General features: G+C 38.7%; 2 protein-coding genes across 2 annotated transcripts; both read right to left on the bottom strand.

Moving 5' to 3' along the window:
• Positions 1–502: 502 nt before the first annotated feature.
• LOC133825381 (uncharacterized) lies at positions 503–2199 on the bottom strand. The gene is made up of 5 exons (XM_062258334.1): positions 1962–2199; positions 1529–1710; positions 986–1084; positions 744–809; positions 503–610 (listed from the first exon to the last, which is right to left on the bottom strand). The coding sequence occupies exons 1-5, from the start codon at positions 2197–2199 to the stop codon at positions 503–505; spliced, it is 693 nt and encodes a 230-aa protein (XP_062114318.1).
• Positions 2200–4684: 2485 nt separating this feature from the next.
• Positions 4685–5782, bottom strand: LOC133825382 (uncharacterized). Its single transcript, XM_062258335.1, has 2 exons — positions 5086–5782; positions 4685–4992 (listed from the first exon to the last, which is right to left on the bottom strand). The coding sequence occupies exons 1-2, from the start codon at positions 5780–5782 to the stop codon at positions 4685–4687; spliced, it is 1005 nt and encodes a 334-aa protein (XP_062114319.1).
• Between the last annotated feature and the right edge of the window lie 12997 nt (positions 5783–18779).

The following is an 18779-nucleotide window of genomic DNA, read 5'->3' on the forward strand; positions in this document are numbered from 1 at the left end:
TGTATCATTGTCATATAAATTTCAAATAAATAAATAATGTTATACATAAAAATGACATAAATATATTAAATGAAAAATTAAACAAAAACATTATTTATGATTTTTTAAAATATATATATATATATAATATAATAACTTATTTAAATATAAATAATAATTTTTTTAATAAAAGTTAAAATTATATATTATTATAATGATATTTTATAATATTTAAATTTATACTAATATAAGTATTAAATGTCTAGTATTATATTAAATATTATTATAATAATAATACTTTATAATATTTGAATTCATATTAATGACGTTAGTAAAAAATTAGGATTATATATTATTATCATAATAATATTTTATAACATTTAAATTTATATTAATATAATTATTAAATATCTAGTTTTGTATTATATATATTTTTTTAGTAAATCAGAAAAAGTATATTAACACTAACTGTTGTTACAACCTACAACACTAATAGGCCTTAATGCTATACATTTAGTTCTCATCACAATTGATCAAACCATTGCCTATCACTATATGTTAATTTCCTAGACCAAATCCCTGCAATTCTATATTTGACTACATTCTTTATAATCTGTACAGTTGAATCTACCTGTTTACATCTGAAATGCCACAATGTTTCATTTCTGTGTAGCAAAATTTGATAGACCATAGCAGCAACTGTGACAGTAAGCACTCCTTTTCTGAACCTGCTATGCTTGCTATGTCTAATACTACTTATTAACCTGTGTAAAGAGGTAGCTGATGTACTCCAATGTAACCATGTCTTTGAATCTTGTAACACCCTGCAGCTATACAAGCATTCGAAAAATAAATGATGTATAGTTTCCAATCTTTCTCCACAGATAACACAGTCTGTTTCTTGACAGACTTCAAATCTACTAAGCCTTTCTCGGACTGGCAGTCTTCCCACCATGATCAACCAGAACAGAAACTTATGTCTTGGAATACTAAGTCTGTCCCATACCATCTGTTGCCAATTTACTGAGTTCAGCACTGGGCACAATATCTGATAGCCTTGCTTAATATGATATTTCTCAGTTGAGAACTTTTGAGTATCTAGTCTCTGTTTAAATCTATTTTTGACAGCAACAACTTGTTTCCAGTACCAGCTACTTGATGATGGAGCTTCATAACTCCACTAGTCAGCTAACCCCAAATATGCATGGTGAACCCATTTGATCCAGAGATTGTCTTGTTTAGTTGCAACAACCCATACATATTTCCCTATAGCTGCTTGATTCCATTCTAACACATTCTGGAAACCTAAGCCTCCCTCTTTTTTTGGTTTACAAAGGAAATCCCAAGCCACATAACCTGGAACCATATACTCTGCCGCAACTTTCCACAAAAAAGCCCTAAAGATGGAGTTTATCTTCTAAAGAATCTGCTTAGGTAAAATCATAATCTGGGACCAATAAGAATGAATTGATATCAACACTAAGTTAATCAATATCACTCTACCTGCAAAAGACAAGTTCTTGGAACTCCAAGTTTTGATTCTAAGAACCATTTTCTCCAATAATATCTCACATTCAACAGCTGATATTTTCTTAGAGCTGATTGGAATACCCAGATATCTAAAAGGCAATGCACTATGACCAAAACCTGATACTGCCAGAACCCTTTGAACTTCCTTGGATTCCATTCCACAACAGTAGATAGCCGATTTAGCCTCATTTGGATGCAATCCTGAAGATTGAGAAAACAACTTGATACCTTGCAGCAATAAGTATATTGACTTAAAATCTCCATGGCAAAATCATGGGACATCATCAGCAAAACATAAGTGGTTTAAATTGAGCAGTGCACATCTATCATGAAATCTAAACCTTGTTTTCTTCCCTACTTTCCTCAGTATACGAGTGAGGTATTCCATGCCCAGTACAAACAAAAGAGGTGACATAGGATCAGAGGTGACATAGGATCGCCTTGCCTGAGACCTCTTTTAGCTGTAAAATATCCATGCATAGCACCATTCAGCATTATAGAAAATCTAGGAGTGCGAACACATATCATAATAAGTTGAACAAACTTATCCGGAAATCTAAGTGCTCTCAACATCTCCTCAAGGAAATCCCATTCTACTGTATCATAAGCCTTCCTCAGATCTAATTTTATCATACAACTAGGCCTTGAGCTCTTCCTACCATAATGCCTTACTAAATCTTGACATACCATTATATTATGAGAAATATATCTCCCCTTTATAAATCCACCATGATTTTTAGCTATCGACTCTGGTAAAATGCTTCGCAGCCTTGAGCAGATCATCTTAGTAGCTACTTTATATACCACATTACAGCAGGCAATAGGGCAAAAATCACATACTCCAGCTAGACATTTGCTCTTCGGTATCAGAGTCAAACTTGTAGTATTTAGTTCCTTAAGGAGATTCCCAGAGTGAAGAAAATCCAAAACAGTTGAACACACCTCCTGTTGGATTAGCTTATACAGGATCTTTATTTATTTTCATGTATATCTAATATTAAAAAAATTAATACGAGATAGCCTAAAACATGTTTCTAAAATTGAATTCAAAGAGAAACAAATAATATAATACTTACAGTATACGCAGCGGAATTAAAGAGTCATTCCTTCAGTTTCTCTAACTCTTGTATCCTCTCTGTCGCAGAGTATTATCAGGAAACTGAACCTATCTTCTATCTTCTTCACAATCTTCCAATGTATCCTTAGAACCACCTAGACTAGTGTGGGCAATTCTCAACACATGAGATAGATATAGAGAGAAGAAGAGAAAATAACAATGAGGCTTAGAAAATGACTTGTGTTTAGAGAGAATCTAAAACTATCAGAAAATCTGACTTGAGACTTGTTAAACTTGTGTTTTGACTTCTCTCTAAGCACTCCTTTTATAGACTCAATTAGGCCATTTAATTTAATTAAAAAATCAATAAAATAACAACCATTTTGAAGCCCTAGGTCGAAATTATCATGGGCTATAGGCCCGTGAAATTTCACATTTGATTATAAGCCCGTTGGACTTAAAATCAAGGCCTGTATTATTTTCTATTGATTTAATTAATTAAATAATTATTTAAATCCTTTATCAAATTAATTATTTATAATTTGAACCTTGATTTAAATTTATTTATTAATTTAGATACCAATTTATCTTAATTAATAAATCTGCCATAATTTTTCTTTTCTTCTCAAAATTACACAACTCTGTGAAACTATCCAAAATTGACCTGGTCAACTTTGATAATTCTAATTGATAATTAAATCAATTAATTGAGACTATCTAGATGATTTTATCCAAGGTACAATGGGGACCATGGGCCTATGAAATCAAGCTCCAATAAGTTATCATAAATCTAACAAATAAATTTACTTACTTATTAATTCCTCGTGACTCCACTATAGACTTGGAATTGCACTCTTGAATTCATAGAACGCTCTATAACAAATATAGATACGCTATTAATTATCCATTGTTACAACCATAATTGTCACTCAATCCTCTATAGACGGTCTACAATGAGATAGGACTAAAATACTGTTTTACCCCTCATTGTATTTTACCCTTAAAACACTTAGTTCCTTGTAAATGATATTTCAGTAAACTAATTTAATTACTTAAATGAGATCTATATCATTTATCACCTTGAACCAAACTAAAAGGAAACCATTGTTTCACTTCTTCATCAGAAGCTATAGATGTTCATATCTATGATTAACACTCCCACTCAATTATACTACCGAGTTCCCAAGATGTAAGTATGGGCTAGTCCGTAGGGTAAGCTGGTAACGAACAAGTCAAAGAACTCAAATAATACAATCGGTTAGAATACTAACCACTCAGAATTGAGATTGAATTGACCTATGGTCAACTATATGATATGACTAGAATAGATAATAACGGTATGTTTACTTATCTTATCAACTGTCAATATCGGTCCTGTCCGATGTAACATATACATCTGATCTTATCTACTTTGCTAATGTTCTGGAAATAACATAACACTGTAATGTGTAAGTAGATCATATCATAGATTGGCAAGTCAGTGTAAATCTGGTGCACTGACTAATCTTAGGACTAACTTATTTTGAACATATAATCATATTTTTATTCCACTGTGATTACGTCACTATAAATAAGATTAGCTATATGCTCGGGATTTAATAGAAGTTTATATTAAACAAATAATCATGAAAATAAAACATGTGAGCAAAGTGATTGACCAAGTCAAAAAATGATTTCTATTCTTTTATTGATAATAAAATGAGATTACAAAGAATTTGGGTTTTAATTAGAGCATAAAACCCCAACATCCTCTCCAACCAGCTCCCAATTATCTTGAAAAAAATAGCTTGCATATCCATCTGGTCCAGGGGCCTTAACATTCGGAATGCCAAATATGGCTCGTTTGACTTCATCATTTGTATATTCTGATAAAAAAGACCTGGCCTTCTCTTAAGATAAAACAGTTCCACATGCTAAAATATTGGTTTGTACCCTTCTTCTATCTTCCAGCTTAGTTCCCAACAACTCTTGATAGTAATTCAGAAATGCTGTTATTACTGCTCTAGGATTTTCCACCCAATTCCCAGCCATATCTTGAATAGCATAAATTATATTCCTTATTCTCCTTGTTCTAATACTTGAGTGGAATATATGTGTATTCTCATTACCTTCTTTAATCTAAGCCAGTTTTGATTTTTGATACATAAATGAAAGAAGGCTCTTATGAATTGCAATGTACTCTTTCCTTGCTGTTGTTTCTTGTTCTATCAATTGCTCATTCAGTGGATCCTTATTCAGGCACTCCTGCTTCCTTTTCAACTCCTGATATGCTAAAGTATCAGCAACTTGTATGTTATTAAACCCCTTCTTGTTAATGTCCCTGAGAACTGCTTTAAGCCTCTTTAATTTCTGCACCAGAATATACATAGCTGTTCCTCGACAGGGCAGGTCCCAACTTGCTTGAACTTTTGACTTGAACTCAGATGCTTGTTGCCACATTTGAAATTATTTAAATGGTATTTTCCCCCCTCTGAATTCTAGATAAACTAACAGTATTGCTGGAGAATGATCAAATGTACCTTCTTGTAAAAAAAGAGCCTCCGCTAGTTCATGCTGAATGAGCCATTCTTGATTTTCCATAACTCGATCAATGTTCGAGTAAATTCTGCCTTCTTTATCTTGCTTATTAGTCCATGTGAAGAAACAGCCCGAGTATTTCACATCTTCAAGTTGACACTCTTCTATACAGTCTTGAAATGATGAAGAACTTCCTCCCTGCACTCGCTTGCCTACTCTTTCATCTGCATTCAAAATATCATTAAAATCCCCTAATACCACCCATGGTTGCTTATGATCTCTTGCCAGAATTTTCAGGTCTCTCCATAAGATCTCTCTTCCATTTGCATCAATGAAGGCATATATAAATGTAACTAAGAAACCTTCATGACCATTATTCGACCTAACTGCCAAATGCATCAGTTGACTCGTACAGAACCTGATATCAACCTGAAACATAGCTGGATTCCAACTAATTATTATTCTGCCCCCCTTATGCCAGGCATTATTAGATGAAAAACACCACCCTGAAAACATTCTAATATAGACTTCTCCTAACTTCTGGGTTTTCACCATTGTTTCCAAGAGCCCAACCAATCCTATCTTCATATTCCAGATTAGTTGTTTAATCTCAACTTGCTTTTTAGGATTGTTGAGGCCCCGGATATTCCAAGCCATGATTCTATCCATTACAAAGAAGTGGATCTCCCCCACCTCCATTCTCAACTACATTCTCAACTTCACCACCTTATTCCATCAAAACCTGAAAGTTGTTCTCAATAACAGTTGCTGGTAATGGCTTAACCTAGATTTTCCCACCCTTCTGAACTTGTTGAAACCCATCCTCATCCAGTACATTAGTGGAAGCTACCTTCGAGTCCTTCTCTAAATTCTGCTTCACTACCCATGTTTTCTGTTGTACTGGTTTTTTCCTACAAGCCACTGTATCATGTCCCAATCCTTTGCAATGTCCACATAGGGTAGGCTTCAACTCATACTCAATAAACACTGAAACTTCCTCATCTCTTTCATTTGTAAAAGATAACAGCTCCGAAAATTCCTGTTTTAAGTGAACCTCCACCATTACTCTCGGATAATTGAGCCTTTCTTTCCTCTTAGTAATCTGATCCACCATCACTGGGGTTCCTATTTGGCTGAGAATCTTAAACAAAGCCTTCTCCCCCCAATATTTTAGATCCAGTCCTTTGAGTTGAACCCAAATAGGCGCAATCTCCACATTCTCTTTTTTGAAATCAACAGATGCTTCCCAAGGTTTCATGATGATAGGTTTCTTATCAAAGAACATGAAGCCTCCTGAAATAACCTGATCCCTTATTGCCACATCTTGAAATCGAACAATGAAGATACCATGTGCAAGCAGACCCACCTTATCAACCTGATCTCTCCATATTCTTTTAACATAACCCTCAAAAAGACCAAATGGAGGATTTGCCCCTAAGACATAACATACCATTGCTGAATTCCAAAAAAGAATTTCATCTTCTATGTCTTCCATCTCAATTTTAATCCCCTTCCCCACCGAACCTCCAGCATCCATTTCACCAAATTTAGCATTCAGGTTCTGAATTACATTGCTAGATTTGAGAATGGGGGAAATAGCATTTATCTTACCTGAATGTAACTGTTGTTCGCAGATCTGTGAATTGTGCAGGAACTTCGAAACATCTGCATGTGTCTCAGAACTTTGTTGCAAAAACATTGCCGATTTCGGTGAAGAACCAACTCCAGATGAAACCTTCCCATCCCGATCACTTGCATTTTCTCCATCCGAAAATTCTATGGGTTGAACTCCTAAAATTTCATCAGTCGATTTGGTTTTCTTTGCTATATCTGAAGAGATTGGGCCAGTTTTCTTCTTAATCTTGCCTCCCGATTTCTTAACTTGTCGCTGAGCTTTGGTTCTCTTTGCCATGGCACCAGAGCACAACCTCTGAGAGAACTCTATATTTTATCAAAAAAAAATTTTGTATTATATATTATTATAATAATGATATTTTATAACATTTGAATTTATATTAATATAATTATTATATATGCAGTTTTATATTAAATATTATTATAATAATTATATTTTATAATATTTAAATTTATATTATTATAATTGATAAATAGTTTGAAAGGTATATGCTGTTAAATATTTAGAATATTCTGTTAAAATTAACAAAACAAACCGTTAAAATAAAAAAAAAATCGTTATCTAATCACTTTTTTTATAGAAGAGATATCTATTTTTATATAGATAGTAATAGTAGTTCAAATGATGTATACTATGTCAAAATTGAATATGTCACAATAGTTTATCTATATATCTATATAAAGGAGAGCATCAAGGAGGTAGTGTGACACTCTAAAATTGCTCAAATACATTCTTTCTATTTTTCTAAATTTTTCACAATTTTTAATTCTTCTTTTTCAAATTTAAGATTATTAGTTAATAATTAAAAAAGAAAAAACTAAAAATATCTAAACTATCTATCTATCTATCTATCTATCTATATATATATATAAAGGAGAGTATCAAAGAGACGTATGTGTTGAGGAGTTAGTTACTTAGTTACTTCTAAGTTGTTAAAGTTGTTAATCTGTTTCACTGTTACTTAACAACTTTGTTAGCTCTGTTAGTTTTCAACTACTACTCTGTAGAAAAGGTGTTGATTCCTTTTAATCAGTAAGATCAATATACAAGTTTACTTCCAGCTATTCTTTCTTTCTCTAAAAACTTAATATGGTATCAGTGCCATTTCTTTGAACTTTGTTGTTCTCTTCGATCCTTCTTCTTCTTCATTAATGGCCCAAGCTTCTGATGCCACTAATGGTGGTTCTTCTTCTTCCGAAGTTACTTCCGCAACGATTTCTCTTCCAAGAACAAGTCCCATTCATTTTTCACACTCTTTCGATCTGATTGGATGAGCACAACTATCTCCCATGGAAACATCAAGTCTTTCATGCCATTAGAGGAAATCGATTACATAAATACCTTGATGATTCGAATATTCTGGTAAAGTTCCTGACTGAAGAAGATCGCACAGCAAATTGGCTCAACCCAAAGTTTCAAGATTGGGAGCAACAAGAAAGCTTGCTCATTTCTTGGCTTCTTTCTTCCATGTCCGTGAAGATGACCAGCCGCATGATTGTGAGAGACTCTATTGCTTAGTTCTGGTCAGCTCTTTCATAATACTACACATCACAAAATCGTGCATAGATAAGTCAACTTCGTACTCTTCTTCGAAATACCAAAATGATTGGTTCTTTGAGTGAATATCTACTCAAAATCAAAACTATTACTCATACCCTTGCTTCTATAGGCCATGTGACCTCTAAACAAGATCAAATTGAAGCTATTTTTAATGGCTTACCCAAAGAATATGAAGTCTTTATCACATCTGTCAACACTCGCATAAATCCCTACACTGTGGCTGATATTGAGGTTCTTTTGATGGCTCAAGTGGTTTGAATTGAAAAAAGGGCCAAAGATTTGGACATTGTTGCTGTTGAAGCTAATCTTGCTTCTCACAATAGGTTCACTAAATCAAGGGGTTCCTATCCTACTGGTGGTTCTCGTGGTGGCTATTCTAGAGGCAATTTCCCACCCCAAAGCTACAATGCTCCTTTGGCACCTTCATTCTCTACTAGCAGTGACTGACCATCATACCCTGCTTGTGGTGCTCCACCTATTCCGTTTGGCACCTCCAGACATTTTCCAAGTGCTGGTCATGGTTCTCATATGTCTTGGGGTCAGAAACAGCAGTGCCAACTTTGCCATAAACAAGGACATTCAGTCAAGCAGTATTTCTACAGATTTGACAAGTCCTTCTATTATCATGAATCTTTTCAATCTTTATCTTTCAATTCCTCAAGTGGTGATATGCAGGCCATGTTAGCTACTCCAGAGACTGTCGTGGACAATAGCTAGTACCCAGATTCAGGTGCTAGACATCATTTTACTCCAGACCACACTAATCTCATGCTTATTTCAGAGTACTTTGGTGAAGAGCAGATTCACATGGGTAATGGTACAGGTTTGGAAATTAAAAATGTTGGGCAATCTTCTTTTCAAACTCTTTTTTACTCTAAACCTCTTTATCTTTGCAATCTTCTTTTGTTCTTGATATTACTAAAAATCTTCTTAGTGTGGATCAATTTGCTGAAGATAACAATGTTTTCTTTGAGTTTCACTCTGTATTTTGTTGTGTGAAGGAACCAACTTCAGGGAAGATTTTACTGGTTGGGAGGCGTCACAAGGGTCTCTACCAGTTTGACCCAACTCAATTGAGTCTCCTTTCTGATTCCTCACAAACCGAGCCATCCACTGCCTCCACAACTTAGACTCATTTTCACACACTTTTTGATATTACTGTTTGACTAGTACATCTGATGTATTTTCTAATGTGTTTCTTCTATGGCACAATCGCCTAGGACATCCTTCAGCTAAGATTGTAAAATCTGTACTTAATTCTTGTAACATCTCTTATCATAATAAAAAGACTTCAGATTTGTGTAACGCTTGTTGTCTTGGAAAACATTACAAACTCCCCTTTCCTATCTCTGCCACTGTCTATTCTACTCCATTACAACTCATACATATGAATCTATGGGGTCCCACCCCTATTGTATCCTCCAATGGTTATAGATATTACATTATCTTTGTTGATACCTTTTCTAGGCACACTTGGATTTACTTAATAAGAACCAAAGATGAGGCATTTCCAACATTTGTCAAATTTAAAACACAAGTAGAGTTACAACTTGGTTTCCTAATAAAATCTATACAATCGGATTGGGGGGTGAGTACCGCTCATTCACTAATTTTTTAGACACACATGGCATTCTACATAGTCTTTCATGTCCTCATACACATAAAAAAAATGGTATTGTCGAGCGAAAACATAGACATATAGTGGAGATTGGTCTAACATTGTTAGCTCAATCATCTTTACCATTTAAATATTGGGATAAAGCCTTTAGGACAACATTCTTTTTGATTAATAGAATGCTTACTTCTATTCTATCTAATGTCTCTCCTATTGAAGTATTATTTCAGGTGAAACTAGATTATTCTATGCTGAAAGCATTTGGCTGTCTTTGCTTTCCAAATCTAAGGCCTTACAACAAGAACAAACTCAACTATAGGTCCACTTCATGTACCTTTCTTGGCTATAGTTTGACACAAAAAGGCTACAAGTGTCTATCAAAGGAGGGTCATTTATATCTCTCTCAAGATGTTTTGTTTCAGGAAAATGAGTTTCCTTTTGCCTTTACACCAACTGCTTCTTTCCCTCCCACTCGAGTCCCACCACCACAATTGCCTTCAGTCAAACCCCCACTTGTACCCACTGTTTCCTCACATGTCCAGCCTTAAACACCTCATTTGTCATCTATGTCTCCTTCTCCCATTCCCTCTGTTAATGTTCCTATTCCCTCCCCTGTGTTGTTTATGTCTCGGTCACTGTCCATATCTCCCATTGTAAGTCTTGACCCCACACCCATGCTTACTCCTACACATTTACCTTCTAATGATGCCCAACATCAATTAGTTTCCAATATTGTTAATTCAACTAATGTTACTGCTAATACTAACCCGATTATTGCAGGAACTAATACTCATCAAATGCTCACTAGAGCTGAAGATGAGATTAACAAACCCAAGGTTTATGTAGCTGCTGTTGAACCGAAGAATTTTATGGATGCTCTACAACATACTCATTGGAAAGATGCCATGGCAGCAGAATTCCAAGCTTTAAAGACTAATTCTACTTGGTCTTTAGTTGATCTACCAGTTGGTCGTGATCCTATAGGTTGCAAATGGGTCTTCAAAGTCAAAGAGAACTCCAATGGCACTATTCAAAAGTATAAAGCCTGACTTGTGGCTAAAGGGTTTAATCAACAACATGGCCTTGATTATAGTGAGACGTTTAGCCCTATGGTGAAGTCGGTTACTATTAGAGTTCTCTTGACAATAGCTATCTCCAAAGGCTGGTATATTCGTCAATTGGATGTTAATAATGTGTTCCTCAATGGTGATTTGAAAGAGGAAGTGTATATGATTGAACCTTTGGGATCATCCTAGAAAATTTGTCGTCTCCGAGAGCTTTGTTTGAGAAGTTGTCAAATGCAGTCTACAGCTATGGTTTTGTCTCTACTAAAGCTGATTCCTCCTTATTTGTTTGTGTTACTTCAGCCTACTGCATCTATATTCTTGTTTATGTAGATGACATTTTCATAATAGGCAACAATAACACAATTATATCTCAGTTGGTTACAGATCTGTACTCCTATTTTGCTCTCAAGGATTTGGGACAAGCTAACTATTTTCTTGGCATTCATGTTACTCAAACACCTGCTAGTCTTCATTTGTCATAGAAGAAATATGTTCAGGATCTTCTTTGTAGAGCTCGGATGCAAAATGCTAAACCAATAAGTACTCCCATGAATGCTAGTTTGAAACTCTCAAATTATGGCAGTGATCCTGTACAAGATGCCACTTTATATCGATCTATTGTAGGTGCTCTTCAGTATGCCACTATTACTCGACCTGACATTGCTTATTTTGTCAACAAAGTTGCATAGTTCATGCATAATCCTCTTGCTTCTCACTGGATTGCAGTAAAGAGGATACTTCACTGTCTTGCTGGTACATTGGATCACGGTATTCATCTCCAAAGGTCTCACACTTTGCATCTTCAAGCTTAGAGTGATGCTGACTGGACCTCAGATCCAGATGATCGCAAATCCACAACAGGTTTTTGCATTTATTTTGGATGAAATCTTATTGCTTGGCAGTCAAAGAAACAAACATCAATCTCACAGTCATCAAGAGAAGCCGAGTTTCAGTGTTTAGCTAGTGTTGTCACTGAGATTACATGATTTGATCTTTACTTCAGGAACTTCATGTGCCACACTCTGTACCCCCAACAGTCTGGTGTGACAATCTCAGCTCTGTTATGCTCGCTGCAAATCCTGTTCTTCATGCACGCACCAAACATATAGAGATTGACCTCTATTTTGTTCGGGACAAAGTTTTGTAGCATCAAATTTATGTCAACCATGTTCCACCCTTTATCAAGTTGCTGACTGCCTCACCAAACCAGTTTCCAGCTCCATATTTTCAGATCTATAAGACAAACTCAGTGTTGTCTCATTGTCTACACTAAATTTGAGGGGGGTTGTTAAGGAGTTAGTTACTTAGTAAATTCTAAGTTTGCTAAAGTTGTTAATCTGTTTTACTGTTACTTAGCAGCTTCGGTAGCTCTGTTAGTTTTCAACTACTCCTCTGTATAAAAGGTGTTGATTCCTTTTTAATCAGTAAGATCAATATATAGGTTTACTTCCAGCTATTCTTTCTTTCTCTAAAAACTTAATAGTATGGCACTCTAAGATTACTTCAAAACTGTAACGACCCAAAATTACTAATAGGGCTTAAGGGCCTTGATTAGTGTGTCAGGAGGGCATAATTGGTTTATGTGTGATTTAAATGGTTTAATGCATGACTATGTGATAAACATGCTTATATGGTTATATGGATATATGAGATGCATGATTATGAATATTAGTATGCATGTAGGCCCTGTTTAGATTATAGGGACATATCTGTAATTTTTTCCCGTTGAGGGCATAAATGTGATTATATGTGATAAATTATTGAGACCACATTATTATGTGGATATATTTATAGCATATGGCTTGAGACGGTCCTAGTGAGCGATTTGGCAAATTAGTCACGACGAGGATTCATATCCGGCTCAGGGGAGTCTGGGGTATCTTTTGGGAATTTAGGAGATATATTGGAGATTAGTAGACATTGGGTAAATTATTGGTGATTAATTGGATGATGGGATTTAAGTGGTAAACATTAGGAACACTTGAGGATTTAGTGGGAATTGGGAGCAAATGACAATCATACCCCTAGTTTAGATTGAGGTTAGCTTTATTTTGGGAGGGCATTATGGTCATTTGTTAGTTAAGGATGTGATTAGCTGTCTAAGTTATATTAAGGCAGAAGGGTTGAGAATATTCTAGGAAAAAGAAAGAAGAAGGTTCAGCTCTCTCTCTCTCTCCCTCCCATCCCCTCATGTTTTCTCTCTTGCTCTCACTCTCCTTCATTGAAACTAAAGTTAAGCTTGGGTTGGGAAACTTGGAGGAATTTGAGGAAGAATTCAGCTGGGACTTGAAGGATTGGAGCTGGAAACTGAGGTAAGAGTCTGGCTTTAGTTTGTGTGTTTTGTTGCTGAGTTTAAGTGAGGAATTTAGGTATGCATGAGTGTTGTGATAGAGTAAGTTTTGGGTAGGAATTTCAGTGGGTTATGCTTGATTACTATGACTGAATTGAGGTATAGGTTCTGTGTTAGTGATTAAGAGTATTAGATAAAAGAAATAGGTGGATATGGGTCTTAATTCGTAACTTGATTGGTGTTGAATTGATGAGAAGATGCTGGGTAAAATTCTAGTTAATTGGTGAGTTTCGGCTGGAAGAAGGAGGAAAACCTATGTTTTCCCTGGGTTCGCAGGGCGCATCGCGACCCAGCCTAGGGGCGCTGTGGTGCGTGTGGCCCCCCTGGCCATGGGAGCTGTTTGACTTGGGGGGGTGTCGCGACTTGCCTAGCCAAGTGGCGACTCGCCTCCCCTTTGGTGCGAGAGCTTGCTCTCTGACTTGGGGCAAGTCGCGACTGGCTGGGCCAAGTCGCGACCTGCTTGGTGTTTTGAACTTGGAAGGGTTCTTAGTGTCGTTAGGGCTCGAGGGTTCGAACTTAAGGGCTCAAGACAATTTGTACTTCCCGGTTTAGTGGAAATTGAGGTTCTGGAGACTAGTTTTTCTATCTAAGTATTTTACTTCAAATTGGAAGTTGATAGATATCGATAATTCTTGTGGCTAGATTTCTAGCCAAGGCTTGAGGCTAGGGAATGTGCTCAGAGTCAGTTCACTTTTTCTGCTCGGAATCAAAGGTAAGAAAACTACACCCTGATATGTGGTTATGTTGGGACTAAGATTTCCCTATATTTATATGCAATATCATATGATGGTATTATGCCATGTGGACATGAGATAAATGACCTAAGAGTGCCGGAACTAATGTTGGCGCACATGAACGCAGCTCGGCCATTGGTAGCTGAGGTTAATTATATAAACATAGAGCTCGGCCTAAGCGAGCCCGAGTTAGTGGGGTAAACAGAGGGTGCGGCCTAAGGGCGTCGACCTTGGATATTGAATGATATATTTGCTGTTATTAATCTGATGATCATGGAATGCTAATTACTTTGATGATTAATTATTGGTTTGCAGATTAATATCACTGATTATGTGAACTATGTGGTTTGCTAAGTATTTGATTGATGGTTTGTGAATTATTTGGTTATTGATTATTTATTATGCTCTGTTATATGGTTTTCTTGATGGGCCTTGGCTCACGGGTGCTACATGGTGCAGGTAAAGGTAAGGGTAAGCTGGACCAACCCTGATTTGGAGAGCTCTTGAAGTGGAATGTACATAGCTGGCTGCTCGGCCGCCACGGTCGAGGGATGATACAGGGACAAGAGACCCTAAAGTACCTATTTTGCCATTAGATTGGCTTTGGGTTGTTTATACCTTTTGGAATTTTGTAATCTGCTCGTTAACCATGTTTATTTTTGGGATCCCATGTAACTAACATTTATTTAAATGATAATTTGTCTTTTCTGACCAAAATCTTTTAACCTTAGTTCAATAATAGTTTAGCGACACATTTTCAACTAAATGACTTGATTAGCAAGTCATGCACCTTTATTAACACACAATGTAACGATCTTGGTTATACAGGGCGTTACAACTTGGTATCAGAGCAATCTAGGCTTAAGGATTCTTGAAGTCTGGCTGGACATGTACATTCGCCGCTAAAGACAAGCTCGACTCAGGGTTTGGTAATTGTGTATACATGTTTATATGTTTAAATGGTTGGAAAGAAGCATGATTTTTGGTATCTGTTTGATTAATAGGGAGCATGAGATACTGATACGGACTGGCCCTTGACTGCTGTGTGATGACATTAGGGCATGCTTATTAGCATTGATATTGCATGTGGGTGAATATTTGGATAAACTGTTATATCTTGATTGCTTGTGATTGGTTGTGTTTCAATGGTGATGCATGGAAGGATTGTTACCCTATCATCATAGTCTGACTGTCGAGTCGTTGTTTGTAGATTAACTTGGATAGCTATGCATCCAAGATGATCTGTACGACTAGCCGGCACTGAGTCTGAGGAGATGATGACCAGGGACAAAACCCTCCACTAGTCCCTAAGAACTGCAGCAGATTATGGAAGATATGCATCCCCAGCTTCAGACCCAAGATGAACAAATCCGACTTCTGAGGCAGTAGGCTCCGTCAGGGAGTGTTGCATCCATTGTACCACCTGCAGTGGCAACAGTTGTAGAGCTAGTGAAGGTTGGGAATAGGTGGGCATCGTTATCTGAGCGGTTCAGGAGACAACACCCTCCAACTTTTGAGGGGGGACCTAATCCACTAAAGGTCGGACAGTAGATGAGTATGATTACTGCTATTCTAGACTTCATGAGGGTAGAGGATCATGACAGGGTGGTCTATGCTGCATATATGCTGAGAGAGGATGCCCGCATTTGGTGGGAAGTGGCATCATAGACTAGGGATGTTACTACTCTAGGTTTGGATGGATTGAAGGATTTTTTTAGTCAGAAGTATTACAATGCTGCCATCAGGGCAGCGAAGGTTAATGAGTTTGTGGGATGGGTCAGAGCAACATGAAAGTTACAAAATATTCCCTAAAGTTTGATAGACTTGCGAAGTTCACACCAGATCTTGTGCCTACAGATGCAGCTAGGCAGGGCAGATTTATCAGAGGGCTTAATGCTATGATAGCCCGAGATGTGAGAATTACAACAGTGCTTGGGGGGACAACTTATGCCCAGGCTGTTGAGAAGGCTCTTACCGCTGAGGAAGTGAAGAACAAGATCTAGAGGGAGAGTGCTGCAAGGAGAGATGGTCGTAGAGCGGTGCCTCCATATTCTGGGTCTGGTAGGAGTGGAGGCCCCAGTGATCTAAAGAGGAAGACCCTTGACACTTTGACCGCTGTTTGTCCTGATAGGAGAGGTCAAAGTACTCAGGGTGGCCGTCGGGGAGGGGGCGATACATGGAGGAGCTATCCAGAGTGCACAAGGTGCAGAAGAGGCCATCGGGGCGAATGTTGGGCTAAGGCCTATTATGTGTATGGGGTGGTGGGACACCTCAAGAAGGACAACTTGACTCCAACTCGAGTGTTCACCCTAACGCAGGTAGAGGCCGAGGCTAGTCCCTCGATGGTGACAGGTCAGCTTTCTAGTGCTGGCATTCCTTTTAGTGTATTGATTGATTCTAGTGTTACACATTCATTCGTTTCTAGTAAGGTGATTGATAGATTGTGTAGACCTAGTGAGTATTATACTGCAGGGTTTGGGACTATATTGCCTACAGGGGAACTGGTGGTTTCTAGGAGGTTGATTAGAGCACTGCCAGTGATGGTTGATGGTAGGGAGTTGTCAGTACACCTGATTGAGTTGAGTATGGAGGATTTTGACATGATTTTGGGGATGGATTGGCTAGCTAGATACGAAGCTAATATTGATTGTAGGAAGAAGATGGTGACCTCTGAGCCGGAGGGCGAGGATTCCCTTTGTTTTTGTGGGAGCTGTATGTGGACCCCATATACCCATGATATCAGCGCTGAGAGTCAAGGACATATTATAGGGAGGATGTATATGCTTTCTGGCTAGTGTGGTGGATACTGTTGACGGTGAGAACTCGTCAACTAAGTTGAGTTGGAAAAAATTATCAAGTAAGGATCGTCAATAAAAAAAAGCTATAGAAATCAAAGTAATAACTCAAGAACAATGACAGAATAACAATGGAGAAATCAATCAATCTTTCATTCACTCTCAAGCCTTTGCTACAGTAAAATTTCCAACCCCCTTTCAGGTGGGGTTAGAGTTCATTTTATAGTAGGCTCTAATGGCCCTGGGTACATGGTGGTCCTGGGGACCAAAGGGGTACATAAGTACTCTGTCAAGAGAGTGGCTTCAGATGTTGTGGTCGTACATCCAGTATAGGGGCAGGTGTCAGGAGGATGCCTCCACTACTTGTCCGTACCCATGTCTGATGAGTGGTGACAGGCATAGTGGCGCAGGTGGTAGTGGTGTCGACTCTGACTCCTGGCCGTTGACGTACGGGCCATCACTTTTATCCCTGCATTCCCACTCCTCCGTTGGTACGGGTGTCCGTATTTGGACGTACAAGGTCTTGAGGACCGTACCCAGCATGGAAACGTACAAGTACGTTCCATTCCACTCATACCCGGGCCCCTAAGCGTTGGGGTCCATCTGATGGCATGGCTTCTATGCGGCTCGCGAGCCCCCTTCGTGAGGCCTCCCTTGCATGGGCACCTGATGGTGTGGCTCCCCAGGGTACACCCCTCGCACGGCATGGAGCGTTCGGGGCGCGAGGCCGAATGCATGCCCCAACGCGAGGCCATGGGGCCATGCCTGCTTCGGACGCGACGCGAGGCCACAAGGCCATGCCTGCTTGCTCCGGACGCGACACGAGGCCACGGGGCCGTGCCTGCTCCGGACGCGATGCGAGGCCATGGGGTGACACCTGCTTTGGACGCGATGCGAGGCCACGGGGTCGTGCCTGCTTCGGATGCGACGCGAGGCCACGGGGCCGTGCCTGCTTCGAACGCGTCGCGAGGCCGCGGGGCCATACCTGCGTGCACGAGACGAGGGACCTCGCCTGGTGTTGGGCGCGCGTGGGACGAGGGGGCCTCACCTGGTGCTAGGCACGCACGGGACAAGGGGACCTCGCTGATGCTGGGCGCGCGCGTGACGAGGGGCCTCGCCTGGTGCCGGTGCGTGCGAGGCCATCTGGGTTGCCGCGCGAGTGGCAACAGTGGCTCGGGGTCATTCCAACCCCACTATACTTTTGGGGCGTTTATGGGGCCTAGCATACATGTTGAGTCTTTTAAGGGCGAGGAATAATGAGCGTTCACACTTGCCCCCCAGTCTAGGAGAGTACCTTTAGGTGCTCTTGTAGACTATTCACCCTGATTCTTATAAATAGGCCTCCATGCATGGCCTAATATTTTCACCTCACTCCCTTGGCTTATTGGTTTGGAGAGCTCTTCCTTTTTCAAGAGGTAACGGGTGCAATCCCTCACAACCTCATTTTTGCCATAGCTTCTTTTATTTTATTTTTTCAATTCATTTTCATCACTTTTTATTTATTTATTTATTTTTTTTTACATATGGGCTAATTTTTTGGAGTATCTATTTGGTGGCTAACACATCTTTCTGGTCCATTCTTGCAGACGCGTATTTTCGACCCTTTGGAGCTTTTCTCCCCTCGACCTCCTTTTGACCCCAACTTCGCTCTCTTAACCGCTTGAGGTATATTTTCTCTCCCTCTCCCTTTTTTTTTTAATTTTTTTTATCGGGTCCAAACTAGCATTATTCGGGATGGGGTACCTTAGCCTGAGCTTGTAGTGAATTTGACCATATACATGCCCCTCTTTTTTTTTTTATACCCTGTAGTGGGCCATTTAGGACGCTTGCATCTAGAAATATTGAGCCTATTCCTCTGTGTTTTGTAGCCATCCCCTCATTTATACGCGAACCCCCTTTTCGCTTTTGGGACGAGGTCTCATGGCCAGTGACGGCCCGT

This window comes from Humulus lupulus, chromosome 3 (assembly GCF_963169125.1).
Source record: "Humulus lupulus chromosome 3, drHumLupu1.1, whole genome shotgun sequence".
Taxonomy (NCBI): Eukaryota; Viridiplantae; Streptophyta; class Magnoliopsida; order Rosales; family Cannabaceae; genus Humulus; species Humulus lupulus.

What these genes read in the sequence shown, in the direction of transcription:
- LOC133825381 (XM_062258334.1), bottom strand. Translation starts at nt 2,199, where the DNA reads ATGGTATGTCAAGATTTAGTAAGGCATTATGGTAGGAAGAGCTCAAGG. An exon ending in CAGTAAATTGGCAACAGATG is followed by an intron (nt 810 to 985) that starts GTATGGGACAGA and finishes ATGCTTGTATAG; the next exon opens with CTGCAGGGTGTTACAAGATT. An exon ending in TCAGCTACCTCTTTACACAG is followed by an intron (nt 611 to 743) that starts GTTAATAAGTAG and finishes AGATGTAAACAG; the next exon opens with GTAGATTCAACTGTACAGAT.
- LOC133825382 (XM_062258335.1), bottom strand. Translation starts at nt 5,782, where the DNA reads ATGGAGGTGGGGGAGATCCACTTCTTTGTAATGGATAGAATCATGGCT. An exon ending in GGCTCTTTTTTTACAAGAAG is followed by an intron (nt 4,993 to 5,085) that starts GTACATTTGATC and finishes TGTGGCAACAAG; the next exon opens with CATCTGAGTTCAAGTCAAAA.